The sequence below is a fragment of the Oncorhynchus kisutch genome, linkage group LG9 (assembly GCF_002021735.2).
Source record: "Oncorhynchus kisutch isolate 150728-3 linkage group LG9, Okis_V2, whole genome shotgun sequence".
NCBI lineage: Eukaryota > Metazoa > Chordata > Actinopteri > Salmoniformes > Salmonidae > Oncorhynchus > Oncorhynchus kisutch.
Genome location: NC_034182.2, coordinates 4,449,239 through 4,471,205, shown reverse-complemented (window position 1 = coordinate 4,471,205; position 21,967 = coordinate 4,449,239). Strand labels below are relative to the sequence as shown.

The window sequence follows — 21,967 nt, the reverse complement described above, 5'->3', positions numbered from 1 at the left end:
TAATAATCTACAACTGCAGCCCATAACACACCACTAACCACATATACTAAATCAATGCACCACTGTTATCAGGAAGGATGTCAACCATCATGGAGAGCTGATCATTTTACATTTGAGTGATTTAGCAGACACTCTCTATCAAGAGCATCTTACAGTAGCGAGTGCATACATTTTCATACTGGTTCCCCGTGGGAATTGAACCCACAACCCTGGTGTTGCAAGCACAATGCTCAACCAACTGAGCTACACAGGACCAATGAGACAAGTGGACTGCTACTACCTAGTGCTTTAGCTCAGAACTCTCCCACATATAGTTTAAAGAGAATCTGAGAGACTACGTAGTACATGAGCTTTGACCATTATAGCATTTTGGGAAATGATTAATTGTCATGAAAACGGTCATGATATTGTCAGTCATTTTTGTTGAAAAATATTTTGCGCTTTTAATGTATTATACTGAATCTTTGAAAATAGCCATGACATACCTAATGAATACAACAGTTTTGGTGACAACCGCGTCTCAAAAATGAATGGGTTTCACCGCTTGGAACATTTGGAAAGAAAGTTTCTCCTCTCGACCATGCCGTTCTGCTCGTAAAACGATGACCAACTTTACCCTCATGTAAAAATGAAAAATTGCTATTGAGTAAACTTGTCTATATCTACTAAATAAAGTGGAACCACCCCTCCCCCTCCTAAAATGAAGGTTTCAAGAAGAATTAACATTTTTGTTCACAGTTATTGCCCATAATTGTCATTTACATGATTATTGTGCCAACCTTATTTCATACTATCAGCACCGCCATTTACGCCAACGAAGCAATTTGACTTCATGGGAACGCAAGATCTAGAATCAAAGAGAAGGAAACCTAGAAATAAACTCAGCAAAAAAATAAAATGTCCTCACTGTCAACTGCATTTATTTTCAGCAAACTTAACATGTGTAAATATTTAGTATGAACATAAGATTCAACAACAGACATAAACTGAACAAGTTCCCCAGACATGTGACTAACAGAAATGGAACAATGTGTCCCTGTAAAAAGGGGGGGGGTCAAAATCAAAAGTAAGTCAGTATCTGGTGTGGCCACCAGCTGCATTAAGTACTGCAGTGTATCTCCTCCTCATGGACTGCACCAGATTTGCCAGTTCTTGCTGTGAGATGTTACCCCACTCTTCCACCAAGGCACCTGCAAGTTCCCGGACATTTCTGGGGGGGAACGGCCCTAGCCCTCACATCCAACAGGTCCCAGACGTGGACAATGGGATTGAGATCCGGGCTCTTCGCTGGCCATGGAAGAACAATGACATTTCTGTCTTTCAGGAAATCACGCAGAGAACGAGCAGTATGGCTGGTGGCATTGTCATGATGGAGGGTCATGTCAGGATAAGCCTGCAGGAAGGGTACCACATGAGGGAGGAAGATGTCTTCCCTGTAACGCACAGCGTTGAGATTGCCTGCAATGACATGCTCAGTCCGATTATGCCGTGATACACCGCCTCAGACCATGACGGACCCTCCACCTCCAAATCGATCCCGCTCCAGAGTACAGGCTTCAGTGTAACGCACACTCGACGAGAAACGCGAATCCGACCACCACCCCTGGTGAGACAAAACCGCTACACGTCGAAGAGCACTTTTTGTCAATCCTGTCTGGTCCAGCGACGGTGGGTGTGCCCATTGGCGACGTTGTTGCCGGTGATGTCTGGTGAGGACCTGCCTTACAAACAGGCCTACAAGCCCTCAGTCCAGCCTCTTTCAGCCTATTGCAGCAGTCTGAGCACTGATGGAGTGATTGTGCGTTCCTGGTGTAACTCAAGCAGTTGTTGTTGCCATCCTGTACCTGTCCCGCAGGTGTGATGTTCGAATGTACTGATCCAGTGCAGGTGTTGTTACACATGGTATGCCACTCAGAAGATGATCAGCTGTCTGTCCTGTAGCGCTGTCTTAGGCGTCTCACAGTACGGACATTGCAATTTATTGCCCTGGTCACATCTGCAGTCCTCATGCCTCCTTGCAGCATGCCTAAGGCACGTTCACGCAGATGAGCAGGGGCCCTGGGCATCTTTCTTTTGGTGTTTTTCCAGAGTCAGTAGAAAGGCCTCTTTAGTGTCCTAAGTTTTCATAACTGTGACCTTAATTGCCTACCGTAAGCTGTTAGTGTCTTAAGACCGAGCAAGCATGGGAAACAGTGTTTAAACCCTTTACAATGAAGATCTGTGAAGTTTGGGATTTTTACAAATTATCTTTGAAAGACAGGGTCCTGAAAAAGGGACTTTTTTTGTTGCTGAGTTTATTATATTCCCTCCATTTTGTACCTTAAAAAGTATTTGATGAATCCTTCATTCTACCAGGTTCTTATTGTGCGTAGCTGTAGATGTCAGACTATGGAGAGAACAGAATCCTGTCACAATTATGAAACCTTTTAACAGGGACATTTTATTTTGAAGTACTGAAAAATAATATTAAAGTCCACCAAAACCCAAAGATATCCAAGAGCTCCTGTGAATCCAGAAAATTATGAATGTTCTCTATTGTTTGTTCACCACAATCAAACAGGTGTAGCTAGGGGAATCAATAGGCGCATTCACAATACAGTACATTCACAATGCTGCAGATGCTGGTGTCTAACAGTGGTTCCAGTCAGTCACCAGGGGGCAATAAAGCATAGGCTTAATGATTCCATAGGCCTCTGGTCCTGCACAGTGCACACACAGTGAGGAGTCCAGACAAGAGAAGCATCTCCACCTTTCTGCTCATGTTTGTCCATTGTCCACCAGTACATTCCATTCCATCAGAGTCCAGCTGAATTCCTCTCCCTTAAACCACCACGGCTAGAGGAAGTCATACAGGTACTTTACCATGTCAAAGCTCACAGTCCTGGAAATTAAGAGCAGCGGTCACAAAAAGTCAGCATCTGATATTCTAAAAATAGAAAAGTCTAGCAGTAAAACAGATCTGTGGCGAATAAACTAAAGCAGGGCTCTCCGACTCTGTTCCTGGAGAGCTTACCCTCCTGTAGGTTCCCTCCAACCCTGTTCCTGGAGAGCTACCCTCCTGTAGGTTCACTCCAACCGGTTGGTTGATGAACCGAAAGAGGTCAGTTACAACTGGGTTTGGAGTGAACACCTAATGGAGGGTATGTCTCCAGGAATAGGGTTGGAGAGCCCTGCACTAAAGACAACAGTAACATATACACACCTGGAGATGGTGAGGATGAAGTCCAGAGAGACAGCACATTTGTATTTAGGCGCATCCAGCTGGTCATCGTGGCCCACCTGATTCAACAGCTGAAGGGTCACCAGGGAGGAGATCTGGGGGGGGGGGGGGCTTGTCATCAACCATGTTTCATTTGGCTTTACACAAATAGAGAATTCAGACTGGAGATAAAATCATTTTAAAATCACTTCACATTAAGCCCGTAACACACATCAATTCAAGAGCAGTTCAGGGGTTGAAATAATATATCCAAGGAGACAGCTGGTGAATTAGAATAAAAATCATCCAATACTAATACTACCACCACATACATGACTGTTCCAGGAGTTCCACTAAACAACATTGCTACATCATTTTCCATGATCCCAGTTCAGAGTCAGAGCTGATTGAGGACCTTTTCACTGAAGAATGAGTTTGTTTTATACTGAACAAAAATATAAAATGCAACATGTAAAGTGTTGGTCCCATGTTTCATGAGCTGAAATAAAATATCCTAGAAATGTTCAAGAAATCTTTCCAGCCCAGGACCTCCATATCCGGCTTCTTCACCTGCAGGAAAGTGGGGGGGGGTACTGAGGAGTATTTCTATATGTAATAAAGCCCTTTTGTGGGGAAAACTCATTCTGATTGGCCAGGCCTAGGTCACCAGTGGATGGGCCCGGCTCCCTATGCCCTCCCAGGACCACCCATAGCTGCTCCCCTTCCTAGTCATGCGAGATCCATAGATAAGGGCCTAATGAATATATTATATCAACTGTAACTCTGCAAAATCTTTGAAAGTTGCATTTATATTTTTGTTCAGTATATATGATTGCGTTTTACTTTTCATGTATTGACTTGTATATTCGTGTGTATAGTGATGTCTAGGTTTGTGATACAGGGCTCATCTGTAAGAGACCTTGATCTCAGCATAACTCCCTGTCAAAATAAAGGTTAAATAAAACAATTGAAATGATCCCTTGGATGGCACTGCAGAAAGCCTGAGTGTCTCAGCTGACCTGACAGAAAACACTGGCGGTGGGGGCCACTCTGCTGTCCACCACACTGTAGAAGATGGCCAGGAGACGGTCCAGAGGGAACGGCTTGGGCCCCAGCAGGTGATTACTGGTCTGAATGGGAGGGAGGTGAATTCACTAGGTAGAACATCTCATTGACTAAACCTAAAGAATAGTACCAGAGCTTTAGCTAAAGACAATCACCTTTTCATGTTTCTTCAAAAAGTTGGTCTTTTTTATTTTGCCATGGTGCTGTTGGGTAAGGGAGAGAGAGAATCATGTAAATCACCAACTAAAACATACACAAGGGGGGGATTATGCAAACAATTACATTGACAGAAACTACAATCCATCTGCAATGTTAAAGCTGATCTACACCCCCCCCCCACACACACACACAAAAAAAAGAGAAAAAAAAATAAAATATGAGTAGGAAAAGTAGCAGGCAAATAGTTGGTGAATAGCAGGTGGCATTGATGTTTAACAACTGACTCCTATTCCAATGATGACTTGACAGTCATGTGTCTAGCTTTTGTGATGGTGAGGTGAATGAGGTTCAGGTGCTGAGGAGAGAACAGATACCTTGAGGAAGAAGCGTTTGTCAGTGCGAGCAGGGTTGTAGGAGGCCAGGTATGCAGCTATCAGCAGGAACTTGGAGTAGTAAGGCAACTCCACATGGGCATGAGCAGACAGACCTGAGAATGGCAGAGGAAGCTCTCAATGTCTTTACCTGGGAAACATGTACAACATCTACAGACGGCTTGTGGATAGGAGATGAGAAACATCTGCTATTGTTTCCACTGTCTGGGTATCTAGTACCAATGAGTCTGGAGTGGACCCTCCATTCAGGGATAAACATAGGGGTAGTTTAGAGGGTCCACTCCACTGAACTCCCTCTCAGGCTGGGGACAAGCAGCAACACAAACAAGGGGATAGCTGGGGTCTGGGAGTGTGTGAACTGGTCCTGGTCACTAGATTCTAACTAGGTTACTTCCACCAGTCTTGTTCTCAGTGCATGCGTGCATATGCATCTGTGTGTATCGGTGTGTCCACACTTCTCCTTACCTACCTCTCACAGCTCCTGCCTCCTTCTCCTCCATCTGCAGCTGTTGCTCCCACTGCACACTGAGCAGAACAAAGACATGACAAAGTCAGGGGACACACCACTATTACAGAGCCAGCAGCACTGAGCCGCTGTTGTGTAATAAAAGCCGGCAAACGGAATTAAGGCTGTCTGTCGTCAGTCCATGAGAGAAGGTCGGTCACGGAAGCTAAATCAATGGGAGTCGAACATATTTGGCGGAGGCAGATGTACACAGACAGACCTGGACACCTCTCGCAGGTACACCGTCTGCAATGCCTTCTTCAGGTGAGGCTCGATGTTCCTCCACAGCTTGTGAGTGTCACCCTCTTTCACTGAGGGCAGAGAAAATAAAGGTTGAAATTTAAACATTGATTATCTGAGAGACAAGCTAGAGAGAGGATGACATGAAAGGAATCCATCATCAAATTAAAGTACAGATAGAGAGACTAAGGGGAGACAGCAAAGTAATTGTAATATTGATGTAGTTATTACTGTTCTAGAAATATGAATATATTACCTTTGCCTTGCTCCAAAGGTTCAACGAATTTAGAGAAATGGAGGGCAGCCTGTTTGAAAGGAGAATTACAAATATGAAAGGACAACAAGTACAGACTATGACAATGTAAACAACATGTCTGCGTTGGATCATTATTACAATTCTGCATATCAAAGAAAACCCAATCCTTAGAAGTAGTAACTCAAGTGGACTAAATAAAATAGTGATGGATAGCCTGGAAACAAACTCATACTGAATCCTCAAAGGGTAGCATGGAGAGTGTGTCCGTAAATATTCAGAGCAAACTGTTGCCTAATCTGAAATTAACCCCTTGCACCAACCTATTGACATTTCTTTAAGCCCCCAGAATACATCTTAAAGGACTGGATAAGTGTGTATGCCATACATTCTCTTCAAACTTACATGGGGGCATCAAGATACATCTAGAGAGAGGTGCAAGAGCTAGTTCTTTGTCAGAGTGTGTCATGACAGCGTGTTAACAGCTATGTGAGAGTTGAGAGTTACTTTGAATGTGTCTGTGTCCTTACTGAGTGTGGTCTGAATGTGTGAGTATGTGTCTGTGAGAGTTCAGTGTTACTATGAGTATGCATAACTGACCAGGTGTCTGAGCTCTCTGAGGTCCCTGCAGACAGAGTAGAAGACGCCCAGTAGGATGTTGATGAAGGCAGAGTAGAGCTCTGGGGAGTAGGATGGGTGGCTGTCCTCAGACAGGATCTGCTGCAGCTCCCCTGCACAGGAACAACACACTCAGTCAACGCCTGAACGCCAGTCAACGCCTGAAGTCACACACAAAGACTCTCTCACACGACTGTAGTCATTTATGTACAGGAACTCAGACATTTTTTCAAACATTGATTAAAGCCTAAGTGTTCAATGTAATAGTCCGGTGGCCATTTGATTAATTGTTCATCAGTCTTATGGTTTGGGGGTAGAAGCTTTTAAGGAGCCTTTTGGTTCAAGACTTGGCGCTCCGGTACCGCTTGCCGTGAGGTAGCAGAGAGATCAGTCTATGGGTGACTGGAGTCTCTGACAATTTGATGGGCCTTTCTCTGACACCGCCTAGCATATAGGTCTTGGATGGCAGGAGGCTTGGCCCCAATGATGTACTGGGCCATACGCACTACCCTCTGTATTGCCTTACAGTCAGATGCCGAGTTGCCATACCAGGATTTGATGGTGCAGATGTATAACTTTTTGAGGATCTGGGGACCCATGTCAAATCTTTTCAGTCTCCTGAGAGGGAAAAGGTTTTGTTGTGCCCTCTTCACGACTGTCTTGGTGTGTTTGGACCATGATAGTTTGTTGGTGATGTGGACACCAAGGAACTTGAAACTCTCGACCTGCTCCACTACAGCCCCGTTGATGTTAATGGGGGCCTGTTCGGCCCAGATTTTCCTGTAGTCCACGATCAGCTCCTTTGTCTTGCTCACATTGAGCGAGAGGTTGTTGTCCTGGCACCACACTGCCAGTTCTCTGACCTCCTCCCTATAGGATGTCTCATTGTTGTCGGTGATCAGGCCTACAACTGTTGTGTCGTCAGCAAACTTATTGATAGTGTTGGAGTCGTGTTTGACCACGCAGTCGTGGGTGAACAGGGAGTACAGAAGGGACTAAGGACACACCCGAGGGGCCGCAGTGTTGAGGATCAGCATGGCAGACGTGAAGTTTACTACCATTACCACCTGCGGGCGGCCTGTCAGGAAGTCCAAGATCCAGTTGCAGAGGCAGGTTTTCAGTCCCAGTGTCCTTAGCTTAGTGATGAGGTTCATGAACACTATGGTGTTGAACGCTGAGCTGTACTCAATGAACAGCATTCTCACATAGGTGTTCCTTTTGTCCAGCTGGGAAAGGGCAGTGTGGAGTGCGATTGAGATTGCGTCATCTGCGGATCTGTTAGGGCGGTATGCGAATTGGAGTGGGTCTAGGGTATCCGGGAGGATGCTGTTGATGTGAGCCATGACCAGCCTTTCAAAGCACTTCATGGCTACCGACATGAGTGCTGGGGGCGGTAATCGTTTAGGCAGGTTACCTTCGCTTCCTTGGGCACAGGGACTATGGTGGTCTGCTTGAAACATGTAGGTATTACAGATTCAGCCAGGGAGAGGTTAAAAATGTCAGTGAAGACACTTGTCAGTTGGTCCGCGCATGCTCGGAGTACACGTCCTGGTAATCCATCTGGCCCCGGGGCTTTTTGAATGTTGACCCTTTTTGAATGTTGACCTGTTTAAAGCTCTTGCTTACTTCGGCGACCGAGTGCGTTGTCACACAGTCATCCAGAACAGCTGGTGCTCTTGTGCATGCCTCAGTTTTGCTTGCCTCAAAGCGAGCATAAAAGGCATTTAGCTAGTCTGGTAGGCTCACGTCACTGGGCAGCTCGCGTCTGGGTTTCCCTTTGTAGTCCGTAATAGTTTTCAAGCCCTGCCACATCCAACGAGCGTCAGAGTCAGTGTAATAGGATTCAATCTTAATCCTGTATTGACACTTCACTTGCTTGATGGTTAGTCTGAGGGCATAGTGGGATTTCTTATAAGCGTCCGGATTAGTGTCCCGCTCCTTGAAAGCAGCAGCTCTAGCCTTTAGCTCGATGCGGATGTTGCCTGTAATCCATGGCTTCTGGTTGGGATATGTACGTACGGTCACTGTGGAGACGACATTGTCGATGCACTTATTGATGATGCAGATGACTGAGGTGGTATACTCCTCAATGCCAATGGATGAATCCCAGAACATATTCCAGTTTGTGCTAGCAAAACAGTCCTGTAGCGTAGCATCCTCGTCATCTGACCACTTCCGTATTGAGCGAGTCACTGGTACTTCCTGCTTTAGGTTTAGCTTGTAAGCAGTAATCAGGAGGATAGAATTATGGTCAGATTTGCCAAATGGAGGACGGGGAGAGCTTTGTATGCATCTCTGTGTGTAGAGTAGAGAGTAAAGGTGGTCTAGAGTCCCCCCCCTCTGGTTGCACATGTGACATGCTGGTAAAAATGTGGTAAAACTGACTTAAGTTTGCCTGCATTAAAGTCCCCGGCCACTAGGAGCGCAGCTCTAGATGAGCATTTTCTTGTTTGCTTATGGCCTTATAGAGTTGGTTGAGTGCGGTCTTAGTGCCAGCATCGGTCTGTGGTGGTAAACAGATGGCTACAAATAATATAGATGAGAACTCTTGGTAGATAGTGTGGTCTACAGCTTATCATAAGGTACTCTATCTCAGGCGAACAATACCTTGAGACATCGTTAATATGAAACATTGCGCACCAGCTGTTATTGACAAATAGACACACAAACCCACCCCTCGTCTTACCAGACGTAGCATCTCGGTTCTGCCGGTGCATGGAAAATCCTGTCAGTTCTATGTTATCCGTGTCATCATTCAGCCACGACTCGGTGAAGCATAAGATATTACAGTTCTTAATTGCTGGTAGGACAATCATAATCGTAGGTCATCAATTTTATTTTCCAATGATTGCATGTTAGCAAGTAGAACGGAAGGCAGTGGGAGTTAACTCGCTCGCCTACGGATTCTCAGAAGGCAGCCCGATCTGCGTCCTCTTTTCCTCAGTCTTTTCTTCACACAAATGACGGGGATTTGTGCCTGTTCCCGGGAGAGCAGTATATCCTTCGGACTCGTTAAAGGAAAAAGCTTCTTCCAGTTCGTGGTGAGTAATCGCTGTTCTGATGTCCAGAAGTGATTTTCAGTCATAAGAGACGGTAGCAGCAACTTTATGTACAAAATAAGTTGAAAATAAGTTACAAATAATGTCAACAATTTGTTTTATTTTTTAAATAGCACAATTGGTCAGGAGCATGTAAAACGTCAGCCATCCTCTTCGGTGCCATCTTTGTAACAGTCATTTCTCAAGTGTTGGTGCAAAACCACATGTACAAAGAGTTCTCACTAATCACATGAGGTTGGTGGCACCTTAATTGGGGAGAACAGGTTCGTGGCAATAACTGGAGCGGAATCAGTGGCATGGAATCAAATTCATCACACACATGTTTTCCAGGTGTTTGATGCCATTCCATTTGCGCCTTTGCGGACATTATTATGAGCCGTCCTCCCCTCAGCAGCCTCCACTGCCACTAATTCAATGCTAAGGCCATATATGCTTATCTGTTGACAGCTGTACCTTTACTGTAGTCAGGGAAGTGGAGCAGCAGTGGTTCAAAGCAGCCAGTGTTGGTTCGGAACTTATCCCACACGATCTCACTGAGCAGGATCACCGTCACATTGTCCTCGACCTGCCAGGGAAACAGTGTCCGTTACGTAGAGGTACAGGATCAGATCACATTGTGGATTCACAAAGAATACAACTATGTGTGTGTTCAACATTTAGTAGTCAACTACACCTTTACAGTACCACTACAATATCAATGCAAGGGGACGAGTTTTTAAAACACTTCTACCAAGATAAAGACAGGCGGCATTTAGCTTTAAAAACTAAACGAAAACTAAACTAAACATTCTGGTCGTCTATCTGCACTTTTGAGGTTCAGAATTAATATGCAAAGAATATCATTCTTCCTCATCTCTGCCTTTCAAAGCACTTATTCGAGTGCCTCCTTGAAACATTCAATTCAAGGTTATCAATCAAAAAGGGACCCTTCTGCGCTAGTTCACCATCCACCACTCAGTCTGTCTGCAACTTAATGAAGTAGAATGCTCAACAGGTGACATGACTCTTACCAGTTCCTGAAGGCGCAAGAAGGCAGGGAGGAGATTGGCTTCCATATCTCTAAGGAGCTCAGCCCGGTCCAGCACCTACCCAGATACACACAGCAGAGGTCACTGTAACTGTTTCATCATACATTAGAAACCACAAATGATGCTTTATAACAATTCACGTTATACTTCATCAGAAAGAGAACCTGCAATGTAACTGAGGATGCAATTTTAAAAAGAAGTGGATTATCAAGCAGGAATATCACAGGTGAGGATGATTTTTACTCACAATGTATCGTGTCTGCTTGGCCGAGGCCTGGACACTCAGTTGTTTGTAGATTCGTACGAAGTCTGACAGGGAGGGACTGCGGGACAGTAGGGAGGCAGAGTCGGAGCCAAAGAGGGAGAGGAGAACCTGCTCAAACAGCAGTCCTACAGAGACACATTCCACACAGCTCACTGTGGCATAGGGAAGCTCCAGTTCCTTCAGCAAGGTGTGTATCACATGGCTTTTTCCTGTGGCACGATGACCATAAATGAAAATGGAAGGGTAGCTGCATTGCTCTGGCTGTAGGCACAAAATGTATACCATGTATTAAAGTGTCAATACAATGATTCACATATTTGGGCTAGAATTATTTTTTTACGTATTATGTAATTGTGGCGGTGGGTGCTGTTTAAGGAGGACAATAATTTTTTATTTTATTATCATAGCCTTATTTCTATTACATTCATATTCCATTTACCCAGTTCAATGTAACATTGATTTAGACTACTACATGATACTTGAATTTTCAACAGAATCATCTAAATGAATACACCCCTGATCCCACGTAAACCCAGTTCACTTTCATAGCAGCCACGTTGTATTCCTTCTCGCATATAAGCGCAAAAAAAACTTTCCAAGCCAAATCACATCATAACCGCTACACACAGCCTACAACTTTGTTACCATATGAGCTAAAGTAATGTCATTGTCAACATAGCTAATTGAATTAACACATTAATAAACCCGCTACAATCATGCAGTACAGTGTTAAGCAGTTTAGCAGTTAAACCGACAGGCCCCGATGGCAATACATTTGTAAAACCAAAAGCTTAACTTGACTTGGAAGAGTTCCAGTGTTAGATAGTCATAGCCAGCTGTTGTTTTATTGAACCTTTATTAAACTGTTTACCGTAATGCGCTTGATGTTACAATGTTTCAAATCAGACACAGACCTCTCCCATCAACGCCAGCAGCATGCTCGCCTGGACATCTCTGCAAGGCAACCTCTCCATCACGCGCTGCAACTTTTCATCCTCATACCCTAGGTGCTGAAGTTGTGCTGCCATAGTTTAGGCTACTTTTAGACACACACCAAACCATAAAGTGTATGACTTACAAAGTAGTTTGGCCTATAACAGAAATAAAGAGACAGTTACAGAACAAGGTAACGTTAACTCTTTTCAAACTAGCAGTGCATTGTGCAAATTGTCTGTCCTTGCTTCCCTTCCTCTGCAGCAGTGCTAACTAGCTAGCTAACTCAACTGACAACAACAGTGTAGCTCTCGTGGAAACTCAAGGGTAATGTTAAGTTGTTGAAAGTTCATATTTTGTTACTGCAAGCATACTGAATAATGTTACCTGGTTGGAGTTCATGCAGTGAACTTACCCATATCCAACATCCCTGTAAACATGTCAAGAGTTTCCCGCGTCTCCAAATGCCACGTCACAATTTCCTGTCTCTTTACAAGCCAATCACCTCCAGGTTAAAGCAGTTGACTCTGGGAGTTGTAGTTGTCTATTTGCAACGTAATGCCACTATCACCAAATGCTGTCACCCCTATTTGCAATGTTTTGGATGTATGAAATCGAGTGATTTAATTGAGGACATTTTGTTTCATTGCAAAAATGTTCAAACACCGGCTTCTCGGGCATTAGCACTTAAATAAACTACCAGCTTACTGAATACCATTGGTGTTTAATATGAGGGTTTTAGCATTAAATATCTTTTATATTTTTTACACACTTATTTGACTGCTTTGTTGTAAATGTTTTGACGCCAAACTGGTTGAAGTTGTGAAATAAGTCAACACTTGGAAGAGTTAATTGAAAATAAATGCCACTCATCAGCCTAATTAGGCTACTTGTTTTTGAACATGGTCTATCCACTAGAAGCCCCACAATATGGACCATATAAAAATGAATACTATATATGAATACATTTTTAAAATTGTTATTCAAGTATAGGCCTACATTTCCAGTTACCATAGATTTCCATAGATTACCTGTTGCCATAGATTACCGAAGATGTAAGTAACGTTGGTCAATTACCCGTAGTTTTGCAACCCTGTAGATCTGTATCGGCGGCTTGATGGAAGCTGGTAGGATACTCCTGGCTAAGTGAGGTCAATGGCAAACATTACCCCCGCCTGCGCCACTCTCTCAAAAGAACAGAGCTTCCATACTAACCAAACTACGGATGATTTTACTTGACAGCTTTACTATTTTGTGTAGTTGGTTTTTGTTTGAGATGGTTAATTCATTGAACCATGGTACCTGCAGGATTGGAAACAGAACTTGAGAACACTCTGAATTAAGGATGAGTAGAATATGGTTATTTTTTTTATTTTATTTTATTGACCTGATATTTCTCCTCATTAAACACTTTTTGGTAGATCGCTATGTAGACAATCAACATCAGTCTACCCTACTCAAATTATATTTATTTCAATGAAGGTCTTATCTAAATGTTTATGCTGAAACAATGTATTATACAGTGGATGCTTCAACCCCAAAACAACATCAGAACCCTTACTTATGATATAGCGTTTACAGCGGGACACTACAGGCTAGTTAGTAGATGACGTGGGACAACATTGTCTCATTAGAAATGCATTAATGTCTCACTTCACCTGGCACTTATTGTGAAATCATCTATCCGACTTTGTAAAGGCTTAGGCCTATATACTGTATAAAACACGCTCAGTTTTCACCATGTCGTAACAAAAACCTTATACTAGACTCACCCCATGCCCTATGAATATTGATTTGGGGAGATTCCAAGCTCTTGGTAAAAATCTAACTAAAATGAGTCTGCACACCTTTTAATTGATCCTGGAACACCTCTATTATTCCCCAAATGCTGTCCCTTTTCATGAATTCGTTAAAAAAAAATCATAAATGTTTCTATTCTCTCTTTCTTACATGTCATGGTCCTTTCTTTCTATCCTTCCCGTCACCCTTGTTATTTCCCTCTAAGTCCTTCCACCATCATCCTATGCTGTTTTATGTGATACATAGCCTCTAGAATTTATTTTGAGATGTTATGAACAACTACAGCAACATATTTCTATGTATTTTTAGAATATCGAATGAATTAAATTACATTTAAACTGATTAAAGGTTTAATTTGAGCATTTTTGTAGCTGAAAAAAAGGTCCATATGCCACTATTCAAACACCATTCGTTGGAATTGGGACAGTACTATACATTTGCTTTTCGAGAAATACATGTTAACATGGTTATTATATATTTTTTTTAAACTGACAATAACTTCCTTTTCATACCAAAAGTTAGATTGCTGAATTATAATTGACAGAATGACAGACATCATTCTAGCGCAAGGTTTCATAGTTTTCATGATTTCAACGGGTCACCCATCTAAGAAACCTGAACACACACTTTGCTCAGAGTCTGTGTGAATGGTCACCTTGTCATCTTTTACAGCTATGAAGTTTGTAATTTTATTTTTATTTTTTTCACATTGAGAATGATTCAATTTGTCCTTACGCCATTCATAAACTAATAGGTATGCTACTGTAAATATAAAGTTATTTTCTCAGCTGCACAATAATTGTAACCTCCTAAATAATGAACATAAAATGTTTTCATGCCTGTGTACACGTTTGTTTTTCTTGTTATGCCTATAGGCTACCTCGCCGTGCCGTGGGAAGAAATATGCCACATGCAGCTTTGAGAAGGTTAATACTGAAGAAGAATAGACTGCACTGAGAGGAGGTACTGGCAGAGCAGTCAAAGCCACTTCAGAATCATCAATTGATCAACAAGAAGAACATCAAGTCAACCTAACCACTGAGCACTGTGCATACTGTTGCCCGCTGCATAGCACACACAGTTGGAGACTTGGAGTAGGCTATCAAACAGATGATGCATTTATAGTGATTACCCAGCCATTGCAGTCATGATTAAGTTTAGCCAATTAGCCTATATCACGACTTCGTGATAAAATGCCATGTCGCAGGGCTGAGTTTTATAGCCTGCCTTTGATGTTGATGTGCACTTGCTCACTGTGAGCTAAACACCAGAGCGTCTTGATGTGCGACTGAAACCATTCTATTTCGGTGGACACAGATCAACACCGAGAGAGAGAGAGAGAAAGCTGAAACTTCAATATTCTGCCTCGAAGGTCAGAGCCAACCTAGACTAAATCAAATAGGAGTGTTGCTTTTTAGATTTAACGATTTTATTTCAGATGTCTCCCATTCCATCATTGCACTGGGGCATGAGAGAGTGGGATTAGGGGATAGGCTGTATTGCGCATGGTGCTTTATCAGAGGGGCTTTGATAGGCCTATCGGTTGTGACAGTCGGACTGCGCCTGCCTGGAATACAGGTGTTCTTTGGTCAAATATGGACGCAGAGCACATCATGCACAGTGAGCAGATTGTCAACACTCGCGACTTCATCATCTCAGTTAAATGCACCTCCGACACCTCGGGAAAATCGGCATTCGGTGGAAGATGAGGTTGTAGCCTTGACCACTACGGTAGTGGCCACGTCTGTGAATGGGGATCTCAGCTGCTGTCGGTGGATTGTAGCATTTTTCATTGATTATTCATCTCTGTGCGCCCTCAATCGAATGCAGTTCTGACCGTAAGGATGCTTGTTTAGCCTACTATGGCCGTTTCGAATTAACACCCGGTGATTATTACATGCTGTTATCTCAGTGATCATTCATTCAGAAGATTCCTCCTCAGTATTATTAGTAATATCTCTCGGATACCCAGCCTACCATTCAATAAAGATAAGGAAAACGGTGGCGGACCCAAGCACAGTGCAAGCTGCAAGGCTTTAGTAGGCTGAACACTCGCCCAGAGGGGAGCAGTTTAGTCGGGGATATCATGTCACATTGACGCGGCCGGGATGTGTTTTGTGCTTGATTAAAGCTCTGTGTGTGAACAGTTCGTAAATGTAAAAACCTTTAGAGATTGAATGATGGTGCCTGGGGCTCCAACAACCATGCTTCCCGCTTCCGAGGCTGCCAAAATATACCAGACCAACTATGTGAGGAACTCCCGCGCTATCGGGGTTCTGTGGGCCATCTTCACCATCCTCTTCGCTATAGTCAACGTGGTGTGCTTTATCCAGCCCTACTGGATCGGAGACGGGATGGACACGCCGCAGGCCGGTTACTTCGGCCTCTTCCACTACTGCATCGGAAACGGGCTGTCCCGGGACCTGACGTGCCAGGGCAGTTTCATGGAGTTCAGCACGATCCCTTCCGGCGCCTTCAAAGCCGCGTCCGTCTTCATCGGGATGTCCATGGCGCTGGTCATCGGATGCATCGGCTGCTTCACGCTCTTCTTCTTCTGCAGCACAGGCACGGTCTACAAGATCTGCGGCTGGATACAGCTGGCTGCGGGTAAGTTCCCCCGTCTGCATATTGGTAAAGGAGTTCAGAACTTCAGCAGTTCTACAACCAGAGAGAGATCTCTGTATTCCAGCTGTTCAATCAGCCAGGTAGGAGCAATTATAACAATGTGTTAAAGCTAGAATCATTAGTTGCTACATCCATTCTTGGACTTGTAAATTATAGGCTGCTAATTGATTCTTGATGAATATAACTGATACATGCCTCATGAGTTTAGTTCAACTGTTGTGCCCCATCAGAACCCTAAATATAAACTTGTTTTACTCCAATGTTGATAAACAACGTAAATGTAAACAAACACGGTATAGCCTAAAAACATGGTTAAAACTATGCTTTCGATATCATTGGTGGTTAGTCCTTGCATCTATAGCTCTGTCTGTGAATTTTAGAGTGGTTACATTTCTCCAGCTCAATCCCTTAGATTTTTTTTGCAAAACGGGCGGGGATAGTGTTATACTTGACGTCAGTTTTATGTGCATGATCAATGTCGGGGGTTAAGTACGTAGGTTAAGCAAATATATTTCTATAAAATGAGCAAAAGCTCCTTGCAGATGACAGCCATGTTTGTTTATCTGTCTTAAATCACCATACACTGTCACACTATCTTTAACACATCTATTAATGGAGCAAAGACAACTACACAAAATACAGCCAGACACGCAAACCACACCGGCCAAGTTGCATGTAAAAAACCTTGCAAAAATAAATGTACACACGCACGTGTCAAGCGCAAACGTGGTTCTATTTCAGATGCTGCAGGTGCTGCAAGTCCCCTCCTTATTGTATATCAGGAAGATACAAACCCACACAGATGCTTGAAAAATACACGATAAGAGATGAATTAAAGATAACTGAACACCAACTAGGTTTCCCTTTTTATCTGTAGATGAGTCCTTGGAGTAGAGAAACACAAGATGATGTCTGACTCCAGGTCAACATTCTACAAATACCCATCTTAAAGGAGGACCATATGAATGTTAGGTAAAATAACAACCCAATGTTAATCTCCCAGCTAAATATCCATTAACATTTCATGTGTTTGGAACCCACCCAAGATTAATATAATTGATGCACAGTTGATTTGAGTTTTAACCTGCATGTCATGATTGCATCTTGTCAGATAGACAAAATCCCAGTGGCATGCGGACGCACTCCAGTGGTGTAGTCTGCATGTAATGCTCTCTCATACATCAGAATTTACCCAAGCTTGTAAACAAGCATCACAGTGAAAGTTACTTTGCAGAATTTAAGCTGGTAAAGAATGCACACAGACTCCAGGTTGTGGCTTTAAAGCGAGTGCATACAATCATCGAGTGATCCATCAAAGGCAACGATCCTTCAACTCATCTCTGTAACAAGTAACACAAACCACTGATTTAAAAAACATAATGAATGGGTGTTAATGCTGCTTGACAGATGTTGGTCTGAGACCCACAACACCATCCGTCTGTACAGCTGCAGGAGCCTCGCTGTATATTCATGTTGAACACAAACACCAGCATGGAGATTATCTGGAGGATTCCACAGCATTCTCGTCCCAGACTGAGTTCAAACGGAAGCCCTGCCCAATGAACACAGCCAGGGTGTTTATATCAGCACCTTGTTTTTCCACATGAAAGAAAGACACTGCTTATCCCTCAATGGTGACCGCTTGGTTGGTATCCACAAAATGATTCTCAGGGTAGGAGTGCTGATCTAGGATCGGTTTTGCATTTTAGATCATCATGAGTATGATTATATGGACAGATCCTAGATCAGCAGGCCTACTCTGAGATGTTCTGGATACGGTCTTCATAATACGGTACAGATCTGATCATGTTCAGACTATACAGGGGGGTGATCAACAAACTGACTAACACGGCCTGTATGATGCCAAAAAACACACTACTAAACATATTGTAAATATTTACGTAATTTAAATTAAGATAATTATTTTTGACGATCTCTGCCTAGTTATGGGGCCTTTTCACCACTGAGATTCTCCAAAAATACAGGTGACAAATATGTTTTATCAACTCAACAGTCCATGCCATGTTGAGGTCACTGTGAAATGGGCTATTAAGACATTCCTGGGGAGTAGTAAATGGAAATATATTGTACTTTTATTTTCTCATTGCAGCCAGAGATCCCAGGCATGATTGTCAAATCCTTCTAGGCTCAGTGTAGTCAGACTTCTATCCAGGACCAACTGGCTGTTGTGAGTGTCTGCCAAAGACGGCTCATAGCGAAGATGCACCTCTCCTTAAAAGCAGAGGAGAGGATGAACGTCTGATGAGAACAATCTACCTGTAGGCATTTGAACAGCAACGCCAGAAGGAAATGTACATGAAACCAACTGACATGTTCCCGCCACAGCAATACAATACCCAAAGAAGTCTGTCTCCTTACTACTATTAACACTCTTGAATAATCTGCTTAACTGGCCCACTGCACACAGCACTTCTCAGGTAGACATGCCCAGTCTTCACTCAGCCCAGTAGCTGCCTGCAAACTGGAGCAGCTGGACCATCCGCCCTGCCTCCCTCCATCCTCCCTCTCTCCCCCCTTGCGTCGCCTTGACCACCCCGATCACTGCGGACCAATTAACTCCCAAACTAAGACTGACAGGAAGCCCCCTCCATGACAACCACACTGCATGGTCGGTCGATGATAATCACAATCATCCTGTGACAACTTCCACCAAATGCCAGGCGCTTCTCCACTCTAGTGGAGGATGTGATGGATGAGTCGGCTCTGGCAGCATGACAATGCCTGCCTGTCTGGCTCTAGTGAGGAAGCAGATTGGTGCTCGGCTTGCCATCCTGGATGGAAACAAGAACTCCGCTGACCATCCCTATTTCCCACCCTCACCAAGGCAAATGCCTGAACACGCAGGAAGGTGATTATCATTCATGTATTCGGCAGGGGCTCCTTGCTCAGTTTGGATATGGCTTCCACAAGCAAACAAAGGAGCCAGGGGGGCTCTTGAGTGCGTTATGGAAGCATTTCAATGACCTGTTTCCTGGCTCTGTTTGGACCACTAAGCTGCCCGTACGGGTAAGTGGCCGCACATTGCTGCACTCAGTACTGGTCCAATGGGTCCCCAAGACGGAAGCTGGCATTAGCATCAAACATTAAAAGGCCCATTTGGTTGCTAGTGGTTTATTGATCCAGAGGTTTCTGTGCAGAACAAAACAGCACAAAGCTTCACTAATGGGAGACATATGCTGTCACCGTCTGGCTCCTCTGCTGCTTACAGGCAGTACTGTCTGTTGGTCTATTTATTCAGGTGTGTGTGAGTGTTTGAGTGTGTTTGTGCTACTCTTTACCGTGTCTTTAATTTATCATAGGTGTCTGTCACAATCCCTCAGTCTGGGGATTGGGCCAACTCGTGCCTATGCATGAAAATGCATGATTTGGCATTTAAATACACACAGTCTGTTCAGCACTCATACAGTACTGTGGCTGTTGGGGATCTTTGCACAGTGTGGCTCTCCATTTCTCACACTTCTTTAAAATGGAGGCAAGTGAGAGACATCACATGGTGCCTTGTTGGGGGAAAGAGAGGAGGTGGATAAGAGATGTCAACTAAGGGAGGGGATGAAGACCGGCAGGGAGCAAAAGATAAAAGCACATTAAATAAAATGGAAAGTGATGGTCACAAAGAAGGTTTTGGAGAAAAAAAACAGAGAGAAGAAGAGTTAAAATATTGATGCTGAAAAGTACTATCAAGAGATGAGGTCAGGAAGAAAGCCATGCCATTAGAAGTTCAAGCTCGGGCCCAGCCTTTCTGAACCGAATATGACTAGCCATAAATGAGAGCTTAGCCTCCCTCTCCGCTCACAACTTTACAAGGTTGTGCACTAAAGCCAGTGGGCAGTTGCTGTGTGTGTCATAATACCACTAAAGTCAATACAATAGATAATGACATCAACCAGCTCTTATCCTTCCTGTCAGTGATAACGTGATGGACTGGCTGGCTGGGCCTGAGATGATTCGGGAGATGATGTAACATGACCAAACGGGAGTCCCAGTTACTCTCACACACACACACACACACACACACACACACACACACACACACACACACACACACACACACACACACACACACACACACACACACACACACACACACACACACACACACACACACACACACACACACACACACACACACACACACACACACACACACACACACACACACACACACACACACACACACTCTAGAGACATTAGTCAGAGTTTTAGAGGACAGCAGAAGTAGTGTGGTGGGACATCAGGAGGAGTTGTGAATGGGGCTGATGAAAGCCGGCCCACTACTCCAGCTCTTTGGAAGCCCATTGACTCTCCCACAGCATACTCCACAGATCAGAGACTCTCCCACAGCATACTCTACAGATCAGAGACTCTCCCACAGCATACTCTACAGATCAGAGACTCTCCCACAGCATACTCCACAGATCAGAGACTCTCCCACAGCATACTCCACAGATCAGACACTCTCCCACAGCATACTCCACAGATCAGACACTCTCCCACAGCATACTCCACAGATCTCCAGAGAGGGAGAGAGAGAAAAAGGGCCCACCCCTCTATCCCTCTCCTCTTTAACTCATCCCTCTCTCCGTTCCATCCCCAATCTGCAAAGCACCTGTCCAGGCCCTGCTGTCTGCCACACACACACCATCCTTTTAGAGTGTAATGTTATGTACAATGGGCCAATGGACCCTTAAGCCTCCAATGCAGTCATCAGGAAGTTAGATGGTGCGCCTGCCAGATATGAAATGTGTGATTTCTCAAACCCACCTCCCAAATGATCAGCATAGCATGCCTCTTAATAGAACTGTCAGCTGGTAAATAAATCAGAAAGCAGACGTTGTACGTCAGGAGGTGTGAAGGCGTCAGAGCAGGAGGTGTTTTATGTATCTTCCTGTGGATTAGAGGTGGCAGATACAGTGCCAAGTTTAGGATGTCATTCTGACACATCCTGTACCTGCCAATGACCCATAAGATGGGTTTGTGCTAAGAGGAGAGAATGACTGTAGATGCCATTATTGGGTTGTGCTTCAATAACATTTCATTACTAGATCTGATGGTTTATATGCAGTCTTATTATTCAGATGCGGGAAATTGTTTTAAAGATGTTGTGATCGTATTGGTGCACACCATGACTTTGATAAAATAGCTTGTAAATTTTTCATGAGTTTGATTGGCAGCTGTGATGGAGGACTTGCTAGGCCTGTTAGAAATAGAGTGAGAGTGACATCTCTGATTGAAGAGTTGCATGGTCTTTTGGGACTAAACTGTGACTGACTTATGATTAGATCTAAGAGGGTGATGATAAGAAGGTGACAAGAGACAAATGTACAGCAGAAGAGAGGTTTGAAAGACAGCTGATTCCAGAGAGAGACATCTAAAATAGCATGACAATGCAAATCCCTAAAGAACATTTAGTCCTCTGGGAGGACAATATAGCCTCATTCAAAATGGGTTCTAACACTCAACTATCTTATGATCAATTTCCTGCCAATCGAATTTGCTTGGTATGGAGTGCAAGCATCAGCCATACTGCCAGGGAAAATTCAGAGCAATGCTAAATATATTTGATGGAGGCCTATCTGTCAATACACTGTTCCTCTCTGGAGTCAAATTCAAGCTTTCATAACCACAGGCACTCTGACTCTACTGCATCATTAAACCAACTTCCAGTAAAATAGAGGCATTTAAATGCTCTACGAGTTATTAAAGTGGGTTCCTGCGCATCAGTGGATTTTCATTGTAGACTGGCACAGTTGAACCACAAATTGAACTTTGTAATTTTTCAGGTGAAGGCTTTCCCCGGTACATGTC

At 43.8% G+C, this 21,967-nt stretch overlaps 2 protein-coding genes across 3 annotated transcripts in view; one reads left to right on the top strand and one right to left on the bottom strand.

Annotated features, from left to right (window-relative positions):
• Positions 1-2,418: 2,418 nt before the first annotated feature.
• On the bottom strand, positions 2,419-12,258 carry LOC109896617 (origin recognition complex, subunit 5). 2 transcript variants are annotated; one of them, XM_020490899.2, is made up of 14 exons: positions 12,132-12,258; positions 11,698-11,874; positions 10,766-11,044; positions 10,501-10,575; positions 9,944-10,055; positions 6,414-6,544; positions 5,817-5,865; positions 5,541-5,631; positions 5,285-5,340; positions 4,798-4,910; positions 4,420-4,467; positions 4,219-4,329; positions 3,203-3,315; positions 2,419-2,881 (listed from the first exon to the last, which is right to left on the bottom strand). In XM_020490899.2, exons 2-14 carry the CDS (start codon positions 11,809-11,811, stop codon positions 2,836-2,838), a joined length of 1,338 nt encoding a protein of 445 aa, XP_020346488.1. In that variant the 5' UTR covers positions 11,812-11,874; positions 12,132-12,258; the 3' UTR covers positions 2,419-2,835. The 2 variants fall into 2 exon arrangements, with proteins under 2 accessions (XP_020346488.1, XP_020346489.1); XM_020490900.2 differs by having other exon boundaries at positions 12,104-12,151.
• A 2,425-nt stretch (positions 12,259-14,683) lies between these two features.
• Positions 14,684-21,967, top strand: part of LOC109896368 (LHFPL tetraspan subfamily member 3 protein) — a 32,400-nt gene continuing 25,116 nt past the window's right edge. The window contains exon 1 of the mRNA XM_031831584.1: positions 14,684-16,123. Within this exon, the coding sequence (XP_031687444.1) occupies positions 15,694-16,123 (430 nt within the window). The 5' untranslated portion in view covers positions 14,684-15,693. The remainder of the gene's footprint in view (positions 16,124-21,967) is intronic.

Coding starts and splice junctions, on each gene's coding strand:
- LOC109896617 (XM_020490899.2), bottom strand. CDS start 11,811: ATGGCAGCACAACTTCAGCACCTAGGGTATGAGGATGAAAAGTTGCAG. Junction 11,045..11,697: donor TGCTGGCGTTGATGGGAGAG/GTCTGTGTCTGA, acceptor TTGTGCCTACAG/CCAGAGCAATGCAGCTACCC. Junction 4,911..5,284: donor GGAGGCAGGAGCTGTGAGAG/GTAGGTAAGGAG, acceptor TGCCATTCTCAG/GTCTGTCTGCTCATGCCCAT.